We start from the raw sequence: 20,143 nt of genomic DNA on the forward strand, positions 1-20,143 counted from the left end.
AACCTGCTCTGCCTTCCCTAGCCTCTCTATTGAAAGTTTGTGGGGTTTTTTTTTTTGCAATTTTTATATTAAATTAGAAAAAATACTTTAGTCATGACAACCCAGTATCTTAATTCTGCAATTAAAAATTTGTTTTTCATATTTTGGCCGCACCTCATGGGATGTGGGATTAGTTCCCTGACCGGAGATTGAACCCACACCCCCTGCAATGGAAGCATGGAGTGTTAACCACTGAAGCAACAGGGAAGTCCCGACATCCCAACATTTTAGATCATGCCCTTCTTCAGGGGATCTTCCTGACCCAGGGATAGAACCTTCATCTCCTGCACTGGCAGGTGGGTTCTTTACTGCTGAGGCACTGAGGGGATCAGAATCCTGCTTGAAGTCTTGTATCATCATTTTGCAAGATGTTACTGCTGGGGAAAGGGAAAAGGCTACATGAGACCTCTCTTTATTATTTCCTACAACTGCAGGTGAAATCTACGATGACATCAAAATAAAGGCTTCGATTTTTTAAAATTGCACATCTCTGGGAAAATACTTACATCCCTTCCAACCAGGTCTTCTTTGTTCTCCACAATGCCCCAGGGAGCGATTCCTATAGCACAGACCCGGCCTCTGGACTTGGAGGAGTGGTCCTTCAAGGCATCCCCCACATGGCTGATGACACCTGTGAGCAGCCGTAAGTCATATTTGCAGGCCCCATGCTGCTGCTGCTGCTGCTAAGTCGCTTCAGTCGTGTCCAACTCTGTGTAACCCCATAAACGGCAGCCCACCAGGCTCCCCCGTCCCTGGGATTCTCCAGGCAAGAACACTGGAGTGGGTTGCCATTTCCTTCTCCAATGCGTGAAAGTGAAAAGTGAAAGTGAAGTCACTCAGTCGTGTCTGACTCTTAGTGACCCCATGGACTGCAGCCCACCAGGCTCCCCTGTCCGTGGGATTTTCCAGGCAAGAGTACTGGAGTGGGGTGCCATTGCCCTTTACCTCCCATCAAATCACTTTTCAGGAACTTTAGGGCTCCCTGCTCTGAGACGCTCCACTTCTTGCAGAACAGGGTTGAATCACTGAAAGTCTGAGCGCATAAAAATTAGTCATCCTGCATTAGCTCCTAGGAAAGGGAAAATAAAAACCAAAGCAACTGTACAGGAACTTTCTTCACAAGTTTCCAAGACCTAAGGATGGATGAAGTAAGGGTCTCCCTTTGTCTGCATTCAGCTAAAGCTGAGTCAGATGGCCAGGTGTGTTTCTCAACCTCTCTGGGCCTCAGTGATGGGAAAAGGATTGTCAGAAGCCTCAGTGAAAATGAGGTATTGTCCAGTGCTCATGTCAAAGAATGGCACATAGTAGGTGCTAGAGATGTTGACCATTATCATGATCATACCAAAATAAATACCAAGATACCACATAAAAGTTTCATTTCTGCCGTAAATATTATTGTTACCAACCCGGGTTCTTGGCCTTCCCCCATCAATAGAGATTGACTAGAGGCCAGACAATGGCAGCCCACTCCAGTACTCTTGCCTGGAAAATCCTATGGACGGAGGAGCCTGGTAGGCTGCAGTCCATGGGGTCGCTAAGAGTGGGACACAACTGAGCGACTTCACTTTCACATTTCACTCTCATGCATTGGAGAAGGAAATGGCAACCCACTCCAGTGTTCTTGCCTGGAGAATCCCAGGGACAGGGGAGCCTGGTGGGCTGCCATCTATGGGGTCACACAGAGTCGGACACGACTGAAGTGACTCAGCAGCAGCAGCAGCAGCAGCAGAAGCCAGACAAGATTCTGGCAAGACTTTATTGGGGTCCCTGCTGCAGCAGGGGGGATAGTGAGAACAAACAACAGGTGCCCTTGCTTGCTTCCCAAGGTGGGGTGAGCTGGTTCCTTACATGGAGTGAGGATCAGGAGTGTGTCCAGGGGTAAGGCTGAAGGGGTGACTTAGGTGTTTTGCCCACCTATTAGGTGGTGCTGTGTGCAGGGGGCATGCACAATACTCTATTTTCGCTCCTGATCCACTGCTCTTGCTCCATGCTCTTCCGAAGTGGCAGCTGTTTTTGTTTTTATTTTTGGTCTCTTTGTATCTTTTGGATCCAGAATTCATCCCAACTGTGCATACACATAGATATTTTTTAGTCCCATAAAAGTAATTTTATGAGACTCTCTCTTTAGTTCCTTTGATTTTGTATCTAAAGGAGAGGTGAGTCCAGGTGCCAGCACTGCAGCGAAGGGTCTCAGGACCCAGCCTGTCTCAATCTCAGGATGCAGCATGTTTTGTTTCTTGATCTTAATTATCCCAAAGCTTCTAGGGAACCACAGTGATCTCGGGGTCTGCACATTCACAGCCAGGGAGAGGGTCGACACTTACCCGTGCTGACGCCCCCGGTGAAGATCCAGGCCCCAGTGGTCATGGCAGCCTTGATCAGGCCTTTCCCGAAGACCTGCTTCAGCTTGGGCTGCATCTCAAAGTTCTGAAGGCCCCCATGCACGGATATTAAGAGCTTGGGGAGCTCCAGCTGCCAGTCTCTCACCATGAGATGAAGCAGCGAGTCTGGCTTGGTGTCGTAGGAGACCCGGATATACTGCAAAAGAGGGTGTGGCCCTCAGCACCCTTTCTTGGGTCTGACTCTCATGTCACTGTCACTCCGGTTCAAGTGACAGCCTCCTGCCTTTCTCTCTGGCAGGGATCTGGGGCCCTCTGTGCAAGTCCGTGGCCACACGATGGGAAGGAACACTGGAGGGTTGCCAGATTCAGCAAGTAGAAATATAGAATGCACAGCTAAAATTGAATTTTACATGAACAATGGAACATGTTTTAGTATATGTGTGCTTCCTGCAATATTTGGGGCATCCTTAAAAATTACATGTTATCTATCTGAAATTCAAATGTAATTGGGAGTCTTGTATTTTACCTGGCAAACCTTATCTTTTATTTTTTCATTGCATTGTGCTGTGTGAGTGTTAGTAGCATCAGACTCTTTGTGACCCCCTAGACTGTAGCCCACCAGGCTCCTTTGTCCATGGCATTCTCCAGGCAAGAATACTGCAGTGGATTGCATTTTTCATTGCCTTAGGATGATTTATTTTGTCAAAGTTCCCAGCCAATTTTCCTAGTATCAGAACTTCAGTAATGACAATAATTAATACTGAGAGTAAAAGGAATCCTGAAATTGTCCAATACTGAAAGATGTTACTATTAGCAAAGATTTATTTTAATTATTTAACTAGTTTGTTAAAAATTATGTGCATTGCAAATAGGTTCATCTGTACCATTTTTCTAGATTCTACATATATGCATTAATATATGACATTTGTTTTTCTGTTTCTGACTTATAGCAGAAAATAACACAATATTGTAAAGCAACTATACTCCAATAAAAAATATTTTTAAAGTACATAACCCCCAAAAAATTAAGTACTGTCACACACATGCACAAATATCTGCAAATTAACAAATTTGTCAGAAATTTGTAGAAAATTTGTAGAAACAAATTTGTAGAAAATTAAACCAAAGTTCAAAGGAAACACACTCTAAAATTTCAAAGCAAAGACCATGCATAGTTCTAAACAACAATTGAAATACTTCTTCACTGTATCTAGCATTCATAGGAGCAAGAAATTACTCCAGATTTATTTTTTTTCTGGATACTTTTTGTTCATTGGAAACTTCTAGGAAATATGCCTGCTAGGTTTACAAAAATTTTAGAGCAACTTAGGAATTTATCTACTTTATGTAAAGCTTTTTAACAATTGGTCATCATTGGGCTATATTCCCTGTGCTCGTGATCAGTTGCTAAATTGCATTGTTCAAGCCAGGGATTCCTCCAAACCCATGCAAGAAAGTGAAATCCAGTCTAATCCAGTGATAGTCAACTCAATCCCCCTCCCCTTCCCCCCCCACCCAAATCCCAAATCTCAGTCTTCCTGGACCATCTCTCTTTTACTATTGAATCAAAAATATTTATAACAGGTCAAAGCTGACTGCAGTAAAGTTCTGCGCATGCTTATGTGCTCAGTCACTCAGTCGTGTCCGACTCTTTGCGACCCCATGGACTGTAGCCCACCAGGCTCCTCTGTCCATGGGATTTCCTAGGCAAGAATATTGGAGTGTGTTGTCATTTCCTTCTCCAGGAGGTCTTCCCAACCCAGGAATCTAACTTGAGTCTCCTGCATTGCAGGCAGATCCTTTACCACTGAGTCACCAGGGAAGCCTATAGAATCCAAGGTGTGGGGGAGGGATAAATGGGGAAATTCCAGTTGACATTTACACACAGTACTATACATATAATAGAGAACTAATAAGGACCTCCTGTATAGCACAGGGAACTTGCTCATGGTCTGTATGGGAAAAGACTGTAAAAGATTGGATATACGTATATGTATAGCTGATTCACTTTGCTGTACACCAGAAACTAACACAACATTGAAAATCAACTGTAGTCCGATAAAATTTTTTTTAAAAAAGGTCCCAAGCTGGCTCAGCTGGATGCGGGACAGGATGTCTTAGAGGGGATGGGTGCTGGAAATGGGGCTTGTAACTGATCTCGGGGCTGGACCTTTCCCTCAAGGTGAAGAAGAGGTTAATGAGTCCATGCACTGGCCCCTGTGAAACGCCTCTTTGTGTCCTGGCCAGTAGACAGGGCGCCCTTCTGGAGGACCCAATGCTATGGTATTTGCTTGGAACACTTCTGAATTTTATCTGAACAATGATGTTGGGCCAGTGAAATAGAATAAAATAGCAAAAATGGCCTGACAGGGACCGTGGGAGTATTATTTAGAATGGGCTGAAAGGGATCCCAGTGCTGCCGCCTCCCCTCTCTGGCAGGGCTCCTCAGAAAGGCAGAGGGCACTCCCTGTTTACATGCAAATGTGCAAGGCTGCCGTCTTCTTGTCTTTTCGGACCAGCTGAATGCCCGCCAAGGGAGGCTGGGCTTGGACTTCAGAGAGAAATATTTCCAGGCGCTCCTCACCCATGTAAGGGTGGCTCAATGCCTGCAGTTATTTAATAGAAAAGACAAAACAAAGCCCCAAACAACCCTAAAAACCAAATGACATAATTAGTCTCTTATCCCTGGAGATGGAACAGTGTCTTTGTAGAGTCCGGCTGGACTGTGATTCTTGGTATAGATTTAAAGCATATTGTGTTTCCCTGGTGGTTCAGTGATAAAGAACCCGCCTGGCAATGCAGGAGATGCATGTTCGATCCCTGATTCAGAAAGATGCCCTGGAGAAGGAAATGACAACCCACTCCAGTACTCTTGGGACTTCCCTCGTGGCTCAGACAATAAAGAATCTGCCTGCAGTGCAGGAAACCTGGGTTCAGTCCCTGGAGGAGGAAATGACAACCCACTCCAGTATTCTTGCTTGGCAAATACCATGGAAAGAGGAGCCTGGAGGGCTACAGTCCAGGGGATTGCAAAGAGTCAAACACAACTGAGCACAGCACACCATGTGTTCTTTATCATAGTGCCCAGTTTCCAAATTTCATGGCTAAAAAGTGGAGTGTGCAGATATATTTCTTGTCTTTACAATGAAAACTCTAGGAAGATTGCATCACACTCTTGAAAGAAGACCCAGCTATCTTCGGTCTCAGAGTCTGGGAGGCTGGGCCTCTGATGGAGGCTGTGGCTTAATGACACCCCTTCCCAAGGCTTCTCTTACCATGGCTTTGTTGGAGTATCCGCCACCCTGGAATTCAAGAATCCCATAGGAATCTGTGGGGTAGCTCTGGGTGTGTTTGCCAACAGACCATTTTTCAGGATGAACTTCCACCAATTTGTTTTCCTCTCCATTTTTGCTGGCTGTTACACTTGGCAGAGGAGGGATGTGTTGGTTGGTGAGCTGGCCACAGCAACACCTGAAAACAAAGACAAAGCTTGGTCTTTCTAGAACATTCTCCTCCTAATGATGTGTTAACCTGAATAGAAGCAGGCTAACACCTTCCTCATCCAGCTTTAAATGGGGACAGAAATACCCCTTATGGTGTCCTTTTCCAGATAATCATTGCATATCTATTTTAAACATATTGGATGACCACCCTTTCTTACTGAACACATCTTAATTCTTTTTTTTTTTTAAGGATTGTTGTATTTATTTTAAATTTTTTATTTATTTATTTTTGGCCATATTGGGTCTTTGTTGTTGCATCCGGGCTTTCTCTAGCTGCAGTGAGCGGGGAGTACTCTATAGTTAAGTTGAGCACTTCTCATTGCAGTGACTTCTCTTGCTGTGGAGCATGGGCTCTAGAGCACAGGCGCAGTTAGTTGTAGCACAGGGATTTAGTTGCCCCACGAATGTGAGATCTTCCCAGACCAGGGATTGAACCTGTGTCCCCTGCAGTTGGCAGGCAGATTCTTAACCACTGGACCACCAGGGAAGTCCTTTAATTCTTTTTGGTGTCTTGACAACATGATTACGGCCACCAATCACTGAGATTCTGTGACAAAGGACACTCACTCTCCACCCACCCCCCCATATAGAGTTGACCCTCAAGGATGTTTCAGTATTGCTAAATTCTTCCATTGCTTTAGTAAAACATTTCTCTACACAAGTTAACATTGAAAGTGTATTTCTTTTGCTGCTCATACTTTCGGTGTCAATTCAAAGAATCATTTGCCAAATCCAAGGTCATAAAGATTAACTTCTATGTTTTTGTCTAAGAACTTTATAGTTTTAGCCCTTACATCTGATATGTGATAGATTTGGAGTTAATTTTTATATGTGGTGTGAGGTAGGGGCTTAAAGCCATTCCTTTGCACCTCGATGTCCAGTTGTTTCAGCATCATTTGATGAAGAGACTAATCTTTCTCCATCAGGTTAGATAACCTTGCCAAAAAATCATAGACAGGTCACAGACAAGTGGGTTTCTTTCTGGACTCTCAGTTCTATTACATTGGTCTTTATGTCCACTGTAGTATTTTAGTACTACACTACCTTGATTAGTGTAGAACTGTAGGAAGTTTTGAAATCAGGTAACATGAGCCTGGAGAATCCCAGGGACTGGGGAGCCTGGTGGGCTGCCGTCTATGGGGTCACACAGAGTCGGACACGACTGAAGTGACTTAGCAGCAGCAGCAGCAGCAACATGAGCCCTTCTACTTTGTTCTTTTTTATAAGATTGTTTTGGCTATTCTGGATCCCTTGCAATTCCATGCCAATCAGTTTGTCGATTTCTATAACGAAGTCAGCCAGAACTCTGATAGGGATTACATTGAATCTGTAGGTCATTTTGGCTGTCTGCATCCTGACAGGAGTTTATAGCCCAGGTGACTCTCTGCTTAATGACTCACATGGAGAATAAGTTCTGGGCATCCTTGACTCCTCCTCCCTTTCCCTCAAACACCAGAATAGTTGCTGGCAGCTGGTGGACAAGGGATATTTTGAATAACGTCTTAATTATGGCTTCCAATTTACCTGTTAGGGTCTTTAGTGCTGGGAATGACAAAGATACATTCTCGTTTGCAAAAGGTTTTTTCTATCCAAGCTTTCTGTCCCTAGAAGAGGAAAAAAGTGGACATTAGACTGAGATATTCCCAAACCAACCTCAGAATTCATTATTTTACTTTTATAAAATGAATAGTAACGGTGAGTCTGCCCAAAACATCTGAATAAACACCTCCAAGAACGGTGAATGCAAGCCTTTCAGGATCTTACCTCTGGTTCCTTTTAAGAGAAATGGCTCAGAAATATGCTTTTGTGGTTTCCGTAGGGCTAGGAAACCTGTGCTTTGCATGAAAATCAGAGTCTACAGAAGGGGAATGATGGTGCCCCTAGAGCCAGCCAGTGCCCTGCGGAGCCTGGTGGGACCTGAGTTATTGGAAAAGCTGACAAAATTGTCCAGTCTCTGATCAGGTCTTTGTTTTGTTTTGTTTTTCCTTAAGATGTGTGTTTGTGTGTGGACCATTTTTAAAGTCTTTACTGAATTTGCTACAATATTGTTTCCATTCATGTTTTGGTTTTGTGGCCACAAGGCATGTGCGATCTTAGCCCCTGAACCAGAGATGGAATCCATGTCTGTTGCATTGGGAAGCAAAGTCTTAACCACTGGACCATCAGGGAAGTCATTCTGATCAGGTCTTCGATTTGCTGTCAAGAACCTGGTCTTCTCTAGACTCCCAGGCCCCATTGCACTATAGTCATTTTATAAGTAATATTTCTAACTGGTGCTCAGATTCACCAACTGTTATTTTTATAATTAAAAATATTGAAGATTGTGAAGAACTGGGGCCTCATGTAACATTGATGCTGGGGCTGAAAACTGGTACATTTACCATCAAGGGTAATTTGGCAATCATTTGTTGCAGTTACAAAGCTTATATGTTTTCACTCGCCATTTTTTAGGATTTTATTCTGCAAATGTGCCTAAACAAGCTGACACAGGCCCAAGGCTATTTACTGCATCACTGTCTGTGATATCAAAAGGCTGGGAGTCACCTACTGCTTATCAGTAGGGGATTATTACCCAAATCATAGAATAGTCATCAATGCAATTCTTTGAGAAAACAAAAAAATTTTTTGAAAGAGAATAGGATGTTCTTGTTCTATCGATAGGGGAAAATCACTGAGCTATGGTAAGTGAAAAAGCAAGCCACAGGATAATTTCTAGAAAATAGACACCATGTATGGGAATGATACCCCACGAGCAGCTGGCAGTGGCTCCCCCAGAGGGAGACCTAGAGGCCTCAGAGACCTGGGTGGAAAGGAGGCGCCCATAGCCTGGTGCCCTACTCAGTTTTTTTTAAGATTTTATTTTTTGTTAAGCTTAGTGAAGTAAGCCATAAAGAAAGACAAATATCGTATGATATTGCTTTTATGTGGAATCTAAAAATGTGATGCAAACAAACTTATTTACAAGACAGAAATGGACTTACAGACACAGAAAACAAATTTACGGTTACCAAAGGGGAAAGGTTGGTAGGGAGGGATAAATTCGGAGCTTGGGATTAGCAGATGCATACCACTATATATAAAACAGATAAAAGATAAGGACCTACTGTATAGCACACGGATCTATACTCAATATCTTGTAATAATCTATAAAGGAAAAGAATGTGAAAAAGAATATGTGGAAATTCCCTGGTTGTCCAGTGGTTAGGACTCAGTGCTGTCACCGTGGGACCTGGGTTCAATTCCTGGTCAGGGAACTAAGATCCCACACACTGCACAATGTGCCAAAGATACATAGATATAGACACAGATAACTGAATCATTCTGCTGTACACCTGAAACTAACACAACATTGTAAATCAACTACACTTCTATTTTAAAAATTTAAAAATTAAAACTTTATTTTTTTTAGAGCCATTTTAGGTTTACAACAAAATCGAAAGGGTGGTACAGAGATTTCCCATAAACTCCCTGCCCCCCATCCTTATCAACGTTCTCCACCAGGGTAGTGTGCTGCTGCTGTTGCTGTTGCTAAGTCGCTTCAGTCATGTCCGACTCTGTGCAACCCCATAGACGGCAGCCCACCAGGTTCCCCCGTCCCTGGGATTCTCCAGGCAAGAACACTGGAGTGGGTTGCCATTTCCTTCTCCAATACATGAAAGTGAAAAGTGAAAGTGAGGTCGCTCTGTCGTGTCCAACTCTAGCGACCCCACGAGACTGCAGTCTACCAGGCTCCGCTGTCCATGGGATTTTCCAGGCAAAAAGTACTGGAGTGGGGTGCCATTGTCTTCTCCCCAGGGTAGTGTATTTTTTACCAAAGTCGAATCTACATTGACAAATCATCACCACCTGAAGTGGATAATATGTGTTATTTCACTCTTGGCATCGTACAGTCTATGGTTTGACAAATTAAAATGACTTCTATCCACCATTATAGTATCATACACAGTATTTTCTGCCCCCAAAATCTTCTGTCCTCTGCCTATTCATCCCTCCCTCTTCCTAATCTCTGGAAACCACTGAATTTTTACTTTCTCCATAGTTGCACCTTTTCTAGGACGTTGTATAGTTGGAATCATCCACTCTAAAGTCCCTTTAGGTTGGCTTCTTCCACTTGCATGCGTGCTAAGTCGCTTCAGTCGTGTCTGACTCTGTGCGATGCTATGGACTATAGCCCTTCAAGCTCCTGTATCCATGGGATTCTCCAGGCAAGAATACTGGAGTAGGTTGCCATGCCTCCTCCAGGGGATCTTCCTGACCCAAGGATCAAACCTGTGTCTCTTATGTCTCCTGCATTGGCAGGCAGGTTCCTTACCAAGCAGTGTCACCTGGAAGCCCCTTCTTTCACTTAGTTGTATTCCTTTAAGCTTCTACCATGCCTTTCTGACAAATAACTCTTTTTTTAGTGTTGAATAATATTCCATGGTCTGGATGTACCACAGTTTATTTACCCATCTACCCTCTGAAGTTGGTTGCATCTAAACTGTGTCAGTTCCAAATAAAGATGCCATAAACATCTGTGTGCGGTTTTCTGTGCAGGTTTAAGTTTTCCCGTTTAAAACTCTGAATGATGGAATGTATGACCTTGGTGTGTGGCCATCCCTCAAGTGTGCCATAGACCCTCCAGGACCTGTGACTAATAAATCTTATTCCTCCAAGTTCCCTTGGTCTTGGCTGAAGTGTATTTTGCAATCAGAATAAGAACCACAAAGGCTAGGGCAGCCACATTAGTCCCAGAGGGGTGATGTCTGTGGGGCTCCCTGTGGTGAGGCCTGGGTGAATGCCCTGGGCATGCCTAGCCAGGCTTCATTGTCTACAGGCTGAGACCAACATGGTTACACAAAGCACAGAGTTCAGGAGACTGGGGATCACTGGGGATCATCGGCTGACCACACATGTACATATATGTATATTTATTTCCTGGTTCCATCCACCAAAAGGGCCTAAAAACACTCTGACAGAAATGAATATACTTAGTGTGCAAATATTTGTTTCTAAACAACATTCTCCACTAAAAAAAGCCAGGGCTCCTAGGACAAGTGACTGAATCCAGATCTGGGGCAGAGAAAGTACAAGAAGAACTTGGAACATCTTGTGCCAGAAAGTAAGGAAGTGTTTACTTTCCACTTGGGAACTTGTCAGAAAACACAGAACCCTCTTTGAAAGGGTTCTCACTGGCTTTATCTGGGATGTGAGCATGAAACTAAATGATCACAATAAAGAACTGTAACCCTTTGGCTGAAATAACGATCCATGAACTCACAATGGCATAAATTTATACACAAATAAATGTATAGGGGAGATGGGAAATCTGTTTCTTGCATTTTTTAGTCACCCTCCCAATGCAGGGGGCCCGGGTTCCAGCCCTGGTCAGGGAACTAGATTCCACATGCCACAACTAAGACCTGGCACAGCCAAGTAAATAAATATTAAAAAAAAAATAAAGAAAATAAAGAAAACCAACATTGGGCAACTGTCAAGAATCTTTGTTGAAATCTACATGCCATGGGTAAAGGACTGGAAAGTAACGGTACACTTACATAATCTCAAGGCATCTCCCACAGAGATTTCTTAATCACAAAGGGGAAATGAATAACCTGACAGGTTGGGGAAATGAATAACCTGACAGGTTGGAGAAATCTGGTGAATACCACCTAAAATAAAGTGAGCTGTTACCAGCAATGAAACGAATATTCACCATGAGCCTCTAGATGAAATGCAGAGAAGAAAAATTGCCTAAAATGCAAAATCTGAATCTATAGGGAGGAAACTTTAGACAACCAAATTGAGGAGCATCCTGGAAAATAACTGAAATCACTGACCTTCAAAACTCCAAAGGCCATGAAAGACAAGTAAAGGCTGGGGAATGGTCACAGGAGCTATAGAGACATGACCTTGGAACACCCTTCAGTCTTTTGCCTCATCTTCGGCCCTGCCCCCTAGTCCCGCCCACCCTTTCTGGCTCCCACCCTCTGATCCCTCTCCAGGCCCCACTCCCTCTAATGGCTCACTGACCCTTCCTCCCAGTGCCTCCACCCCACCTCTGCATAAGAAACCAACAAGTGGGCCCTTCACAGAAAACTGTTAATGACCAGGTATGGGAAATCAGGGGAGCTTCCCAGGTGGCACAGTGATAAAGAATCCACCTGCTAATGCAGAAGACTCAGGTTCGATCCCTGGGTTGGGAAGATCCCCTGGAGGAGGAAATGGCAACCCACTCCAGTGTTCTTGCCTGGGAAATCCCATGGACAGAGGAGACTGGTGGGCTACAGTCCATGGGGTCGCAAAGAGATGGATACAACTTAGCGACAGGGCACACATGCATGCATGCATGTGGGAAATCAGAAAGCCAGGGTCTAGCCCCTTGGAAAACTAGGCTCAGGACCCTGTCATCACAAGGTGGACGAGCCATCTGCCCTGCAGGGTCTCAAATGCTGAGGTGGGTAAGGAACTGGGCGGGCAGTAACATGCCTCAGACATAGTCACATCTATTCTGTCACAGGCAGTATTCAAACGCCCCCACCACCCAGTGCCCCAGGCACCGTTCCTGCAGGTGCAGGGCATCTGTGGGCCTCCAGGGGCATCAGCCTGGCATCTGCTCCCCCAACTCAGGAGGGGGCTTTTCAGGGCTTTTCAGCCCAGCACTGACTCTGCTTGTAGCCATGGGCGAGGGTAGCAACTGGTATCCACACAGCTCCAAGCTCAACCCACTTCCCTCTGCTTCACCAAAAATCCATTCTTTTTCTAAGGAAAAAGCTAGCATGTGATTACCATACTTTCCCTGAGGAAAGAAAGGCTTTGCTTTAGTATTAACTCTGAATTTTTCCTGTTCTTTTTTTAGTTTAGTTAGGAAGAATCCAGTTCCAAAATTCCAGTTGCTGCTTGTTGTTGTTGTTCAGTCACTCAGTTGGGTTCTACTGTTTACCACCCCATGGACTACTGCAGCATTCCAGGCTCCCCTGTCCTTCACTGTCTCCTGGAGTTTACTGCAGGCACTCCTGCAGGGGACGGAGCAGGACTGTGGCTCCTGTGATTTTTGTGGGAGATTCATATCCATCAAGTCTGTGGTGCTATGTTACTGCTTAGTCTCCAGAAATGTTCTAGAATCTTCTGAGGATGAACAAGAGGTCCCGGAAGTCACTCACTCTATGCAGGCAGTCATGCTTCACAGGGTCTAGTTTCTGTCAAGAGGCCCGGGAGGGAGGCTCTCTGGCTCCCTGCTCCCCAGCCCCTCTGGCAACCTATTCCTACACACCCTCCCTCTCTCATCTGACCCTTTTCCTCCCACAAGAATCTCAGAAGCCACAGCCCTGCTTGGTCTCCTGTGGGAGTGCCTGGTGGAAGGGTGGTGTTCACTGTCCCCTGGTGACTAAGGGGTGATTCAGAAGCCCAGGTGGAGTGTTGCCAGGGTTGCGGGCAGCAGCCCATCCCTGGGCCCCTGAGGGCAGCTGGGCACACAGAGCAGGGAGTCACCCAGGTCAGCTCACGTTGCGCGAGCTCAGTCTCAGAGGCAAATTCAGGTGAGAGGCGATGGGTGGAGGGCCCCTCGGTAAACAGTCCTCCCAGCCCTCCAGAGGATGCCCCAGGCTGAGTCAGGCCAAGGGATTAAGGAAAGGCACGTGGACCGAGATGAAAGGAAGCAGAGCCTCCTGAGGTTCATTCATAAACCCTCCAAGTCCCCCCAGCCCCTAGGCTAGATCCCGCTCACTCATCTGAAGTAGTCTCTTCCATCACAAATAGTTATTTTATTTTATTTTTTTAACAGAAATTGAGAAGCATTTTTTTTTCAGGGTAGAAGTGGTTATTTGAAATGCCTTGGAGCAGGGTAATAGGAACCCCTGTCCTGGGGAATTGGCTCCCATCTGAAAGAGCGCAGGAAGCTGAGTAGGGGAATGTGGGAGCACTGCCCACCACACTGAGCTGCAACTTTCCTGTCTCTGAAAGGGACACTGCTTTGCATAGTTCTGAGCTTCAACTGGGATGATATTAGTGCAGTATTTGGGAAGTCCTACAGGAGACGCAGGTTCAATCCCTGGTTCAGGAAGATCCCCTGGAGAAGGAAATGGCAACCCATTACAGTATTCTTGCCTGGAGGATTCCATGGACAGAGGAGCCTGGTAGGCTACAGTTCATGGGGTCACGAAATAGTCGCACATGACCAAGCAACTAAAGGGGCACACACACACACATAAATGGAAATCCTGGTCATTCCAATAGCCCCCCCTCCCTTATCTACAGAGGTTACATGCTAGGACCCCAAGTTGATGCCCAAAACCCAGACAGGACCAAATTCGGGATATACTATGCCTTTTCCCATACATACACACCTATGATAAAGTTTAATTTATAAATTAGGCACAGTAAGAGATTAACAATAACTAATAATAGAATAATAACTAATAATAAAATAACACAAATGAACAGCAATTCCTAATAGTAGAAGAAAAAGCCTTGCCTGGTCTGTCCTCTAGTCAATTTCTCTTACTTGAGGAAGAAGGTTCAGTAGCAGGCAGATGGAATATTTGGTGGTGCTGGCGGGGCTGGGAAAGGACCTGATGTTAATGGGGATGGAGGAAGGGGAGGGGCCTAATCGCGAACCTAAGTTCCTGACTGGTGGAGCTGGGTGGCTGGGGGTGCAATTTATGGAGGTGGGGCCACGCAGGCCCAGGCCTGAGGAAGACAATCCAGCCCCCTGCAGTGAACACCTCAGGCTCCAGGCACCCACTGGACCTGCAGGGAGGGAAAGGGGTCATCTGGTTGCATGAATGAGACCCAGGGTATAGTGATATCTAGATAACTCTAGATAATGGGAATCAGAGAGATTGCTGATGGAGAGACTACAGGAAGTAGAGAGGAAGGCGTCTGGCATTGAGTCCCCAGGAGCAGGGGAGAGGGCTGGGGACACAAGGTCTGGGCGGTGGAGGACAGACACAGTGTCTCAGGGGCCTGCTGAGGATCATGTGTCCTTGATGGACTAACCAGGTTTGCGGGAAGGAGGTCAGAGGCAGGCGGGTTGATGGCCCTGCCAGCTCGTCTTTTTGTTTTGTTTTCAAAGAAAGGAAAAAAAAAAAAGTATCTGCTATTAACAATAAAAAGCCCCAAGTAACGTTTGTACAACCTGGGGAGTAGCCACCAGATCTCATGATCAGGACATTTGCTGGACTTTCATGTGGATTTAGAGCCAAGTCCTGAGGCCAGCCTCACCCTGCACCCCCACCCCCATCCAGAATAGGGGTGGCATCAGGACCTTCTGGAATGGGTTCATGTGGATGGGGAGGGGCCTCTGGGGAGGTGTAGGTGGGAGGAGCAGGGCAGGGCACAGCCTGGAGAAGGCAGAGCTGAAGTGGGGGTGCCCAGGGAAGGTGGGGAGGGTGGGGCTGGGGCGACAGGGCAGCCTGGTCTGGGCCTCAGGAAGTGGCTTCAGAACTAAGAGCTGGTTTGCTGCTGGGTGAGTCTCTGTTTACTCAGTGGCCCTGTTTCTTGGGCCAAAATTAACAGCAAAGGCCACAGTGAAATGGTGATTTGTGGACCAATTTAGCCAAAAGAAACCGCTGGTCTCATGTGTCTATTTAGAGCAGACGTCTTGCGCTCTCATCCAGGGCTGCATGGGGCCCACACGTGGACTTGGTTTGACCTTTGTATCAGGAGGAGAATTCGCTGCTGTTATTAACTGCGAGAGAGGTCCCCGTGTGAAAACCTTGACCTCTGGCTGCCCTGCACTGCCCTGGGGATGTGGGAACTCAGGCTGACAGACCTCCCGCACAGCTGCAAGAGGTGTTGAGTCCCCCGACACAGGAGAGGTGAAGAAAGTGCTCTTGAAGAGGGGACAGCAGGACAGGGAAGAATGCCAGGACTCCCTTCTCTGCTGTGATGGGCACAGTGATGCCCGCTCAAACCTGGATGCATTTGGGGTGGGGGCCATGCAGAGACCATGGGCTCCCTCACTGTGGTTTCACAGATGAGGAAACAGGCAGTGGAGGAGTTAGGACTTTGGTAGGGGCTCTGGGAGGTGATGATTGGATGACTGACTCAATGACTCAATGGACATGAGTTTGAGCAAACTCTGAGAGATAGTGGTAGACAGAGAAGCCTGGCATGCTGCAGTTTATGGGGTCACAAAGAGTTTGACACGACTGAGTGATTGAACAACTGGGAAGTTAGGGGGCATTGAGACATAAGACACAATGACATGGTGAAGCCACAAGCTTGGTCAGTCTCATGGCCAGGTGGCCGGCCTGACTCCCCTGCATGGCTCTGTCCCACATCTGTCTTCTCTGGCAGATTCAAAAGTTTTTCTCCAAAATGGGCAGATGCTTTTGAGGTCCTCCCTTTAAGGAGGATAGAGAACAGAACTATCTCTATTTTGAATCAAAAAAAAAGTTGTAATAAGATTTTTCTGGCACGATCTAGCTGTGCAAGAACCAACCTTGAGGTGTAAATGTTGAGTTCAACATGGCAGTCATAGAACATCTTAAATCTGGCTGGTCTGAGTTGGGATATGCTGTGAATTTATGTGTAAAACAGCAAGTTATCATTTGCCATGTCTAACAATGGACCTTAGAAAGAAAAGTGGGGACTTCCCTGAAGGTCCAGTGATTAAAACTTCACCTTCCAATGAAGGGATGTGGATCTGATCCCTGTTTGGGGAGCTAAGATCCTATGTGCTTTGCATTACTGTCACCCCACTCCTCCCACCCCAAAAAAGAAAGAAAGAAAGAAAAGAAAAAGTGTTTGGGAGGATTTTTTCCAGGTGGCTCAGTGGTAAAGAATCTGCTTGCCAATGCAGGAGATGCAGGAGAAATGGGTTTGATTCCTGAGAAGATCCCCTAGAGAAGGGAATGGCGACCCACTTCAGTATTCTTGCCTAGAGAATCCCATGGACAGAGGAACCTTGCAGGCTACAGTCCATGGTGTCTGTGAACACAACTGGACTGTTGTTTCTACACAACAGTCAGACACAACTGAGCTACTAGGTAGAAACGCATTCAAAAACAGACAAAAAGTATCTCACTAATACGCTTTTTATGTTGACCACATTTTGAAATGATCATATTGGGGATATACTGAGTTAAATATGTTTTTATATTTCACTAATTTTTTTAACATGGCTCATTTTTGTTTGGATACAGCTACTCTACAGTGTACAATGATGTCTGGGGACAGATCTCTCTGCATATTAATACATCCCTGGTGACTGTCTTTTTAACGGAGGTGTTTAAATGTTGATTGCCATTAATGTCTAGGACAAGGACTGGGTCTCATTAGTCCTCTGGATGAGGGCTTCTATTTTCCCAGATCTAGAACTTTAACACACACACACACACAAACGTGCACACATGCACACAAAATTATAGGACATCTTTAAAACATTTTCAAACAAAGTAAGAGAGAATTTTCTAAGAATACCTAGTGCTCCAGGTCAAGAGGACTGTAAGTTAATAGAAAGTCTGCTTTGTTTTCACTTAGTTCAGAATGAAGACCAACCACTTAAATGCCTGCACATCTTTCTGTGCCTTGTACTTATCAACTTTGCAAAGTAAATAAATGAAGTTTCAAAGGAGCCAAACCCAACACAAGCCCTGACTTATGCTGAAAAATAACTAATAAAACATAAACCATGACAGCAAATACCCTCGGCACTGGTTGACATTTCCAGTTACATTTTCTGGGGCCTAAAATACATGGCAGGGAATGATCACTTTATGGGACAAATATCACTGCAAATGCCATGAATCAAAACTGCTGCTTGAGGGGCTTCCCTGGGGGTTCAGTGGTAAAGAATCCTCCTGCCAATGAAGGAGACATGGATTCGATCTCTGATTCGGAAAGATCTTACATGCTGTGGAGCAACGAAGCTTGTGCTCTAGAGCCCAGGAGCCACAATTACTGAAGTCTGGGTGCCCTAGAGTCCGTGCTCTGCAATAAGAGAAGCCTGAGCGCCACAACTAGAGAGTAGCCCCCACTGGCCACAACTAGAGTGATGTCCACACAGCAATGAAGAGCTATCACAGCCATAAATAAACAAATCAAATTATATATATTTATATATATATTATATATATAAATATTTTATATAAAAATATATAAATATATAAATATATTTTTATATATTTAAATATATAAAATATATTTAAATATATAAAATTATATATTTAGTTATATTTAAATATATATATTATATATTTATATATATTATATATATATATATTCTTTTTTGCTCAATAGTTTGCTTTTGCAAACTAAAAATTACATTTTTGTAATTTGGTGAACATTCCCAAAGACAACCCTTTCCCAAAATCAGACCTGTATTACTAAGGTCCTCTCCCATAGAGGCCGATCGTCCCTCTTAATTCCTCCATAAATACTTACTTCAGACTCAGCAAATCTGTCTTGTCTTTTTTCTCCTGACCTCTCTCTCTTCTTTTATTCCCATCGCCTACCCCTGGTCAACCGAGAACAAATCCTGTAAATATTTTCAACCTTCCCCACATTCCCACTATTTTTGCTAATATTTGCTAAAGTTTACAAATTTTCTGGTAACAAAAGGAAAATGTATTTGTTATTGAATTTTGTTAAAGTAAAAGAAAAAGAAATGTACAAAGGAATAAATAAACATCACACATACTAACTGCATTTAAAATAATGGCTAGCATTTCAATGTATTCCTTGGCTTTTTCCTATGAATAGATAAGATGTGTGTGTGTGTGTGTGAGCGTGTGCACATGTGTGTAATGAAAACTATGATTATCCTGCTTTGTCGTTATTCATTCTTCTCTGTCGTTTAAAAAGTTAATACATTACAAAGACTTCCCTGGTTGTCCAGTGGTTAAGACTTCACTTTCCAGTGCTAGAGAGGAGAGTTTTATCCCTGGTCAGGGAGCTAAAATCCTTGATGGCTCAAGGCCAAAAACCCAAAACATACAACAGAAGCAGTATTGTAACAAATTAAGTAAAGACTTTAAAAATGGTCCACATCAAAAAAAAAAAAAAAAGACTACATTTCACCTTGTAGATAGACCATGATTATGTGTCCAGTCCTCTATTTCCGCGTTTGTTGTTCCCTGTGTCTTACTGTAGTAAACAGCGCTCTATAAATGTTGGCTTACATCTACATTAATCCATCAGGATTATTGCCTTAGGACATATCCTTAGTTGTGCAGTTGTTGGACTTGGGCGTGTGTGCATGCTAAGTTGTGTCCAACTCTTTGTGACCTCATGGACTGTAGCCCGCCAGGCTCCTGTGTCCATGGGATTTCCCAGGCAAGAATACTGGAGTGGGTTGCCATGCCCTCTTCCAGGGGTCATGCCCTTCTCCAGGGATCAAACCCACGTCTCCTGGATCTCCTGCACTGGCAGGTGAACTGCCTTCTAGAAGCCAGTTCCCATTTCCCACCCCCCGCCCCCTAGCAGTGAGAAGGAATCTCCATCTTCCTTCACAGCCAATCAATCTTTCCACCGAGGTTTTAACTAACAGCTAAAATGTCAGCTAATAAAGGATTACAGGGACATCCCGGCCAAGAGGAAGACGCACAGATGGACATTCTGCAGGAAGCAGGAAACCAAGGTAAGATGCTAGGGAGTAAAGGCCAGGAGGCCAAGCCCTGGAGCTGGAGCTTCTCAGCAGAACCCTGGCATCTGCATTTAGACACTGGAGCCTGGTGGTGGCCAGTTCCATAGGCTTGTCCCTTCAGGGAACATGGATTCACTGGCTCTTCCCACATGACCTTGTCCAGCCAGGGTCCACAGGAGAGGAGCTGGAGGCCCCAGGAAGCTGAGTCCTACACCTCCAACACTTCCCCACACCTGAGCTTACCTGCCCCAACGCAGGGCCAAGAGGGTGCAGCTGGCCTCTTTCCGCCTCCTCCTCTGGCCAGGCAGGAGGCTGGCAGAGGAGGGCCAACCCTTTAAGAGGGGGCGTCCACATGAGGAGCACGTGAGCCCCCATACTGAGCTCTCATGATCCCCATGAGGCTTGTGACCTCGCTTCCAGGCCCAAAAAGGAAGCCAAAGCCCAGCCCACCAGGCTGTTCAATGTCGATGCCACAAAAGCAGCCTTGGGGTTTGGGGAGGCGGGAGGAGGGGAGCGAGAACTTTCCCTTTGAAGTGACCCTTCCCCCCAGCTAAAAATGTCAGCACTATTTGAATAATTGAGACAATTGGACATAACTGGCTCTTTCAGCAGACTCTTGGCTTGAAGGCAGTGCCCTAATTACCCTAATCCTTTCACATCATCTGAGGCTGGGCCAGAGGTCGAGGTGGACG

General features: G+C 45.1%; 1 protein-coding gene across 1 annotated transcript in view; it reads right to left on the reverse strand.

Annotated features, from left to right (window-relative positions):
* TRPM1 (transient receptor potential cation channel subfamily M member 1) overlaps positions 1-19,826 on the reverse strand; it is a 73,872-nt gene extending 54,046 nt beyond the window's left edge. The window contains exons 1-5 of the mRNA XM_027521187.1: positions 19,695-19,826; positions 7,409-7,488; positions 5,657-5,852; positions 2,364-2,577; positions 546-670 (exon numbers count right to left, since the gene is read on the reverse strand). Of these exons, the coding sequence (XP_027376988.1) occupies positions 546-670; positions 2,364-2,577; positions 5,657-5,852; positions 7,409-7,488; positions 19,695-19,826 (747 nt within the window). The remainder of the gene's footprint in view (positions 1-545; positions 671-2,363; positions 2,578-5,656; positions 5,853-7,408; positions 7,489-19,694) is intronic.
* Between the last annotated feature and the right edge of the window lie 317 nt (positions 19,827-20,143).

Source organism: Bos indicus x Bos taurus, chromosome 21 (assembly GCF_003369695.1).
Source record: "Bos indicus x Bos taurus breed Angus x Brahman F1 hybrid chromosome 21, Bos_hybrid_MaternalHap_v2.0, whole genome shotgun sequence".
NCBI lineage: Eukaryota > Metazoa > Chordata > Mammalia > Artiodactyla > Bovidae > Bos > Bos indicus x Bos taurus.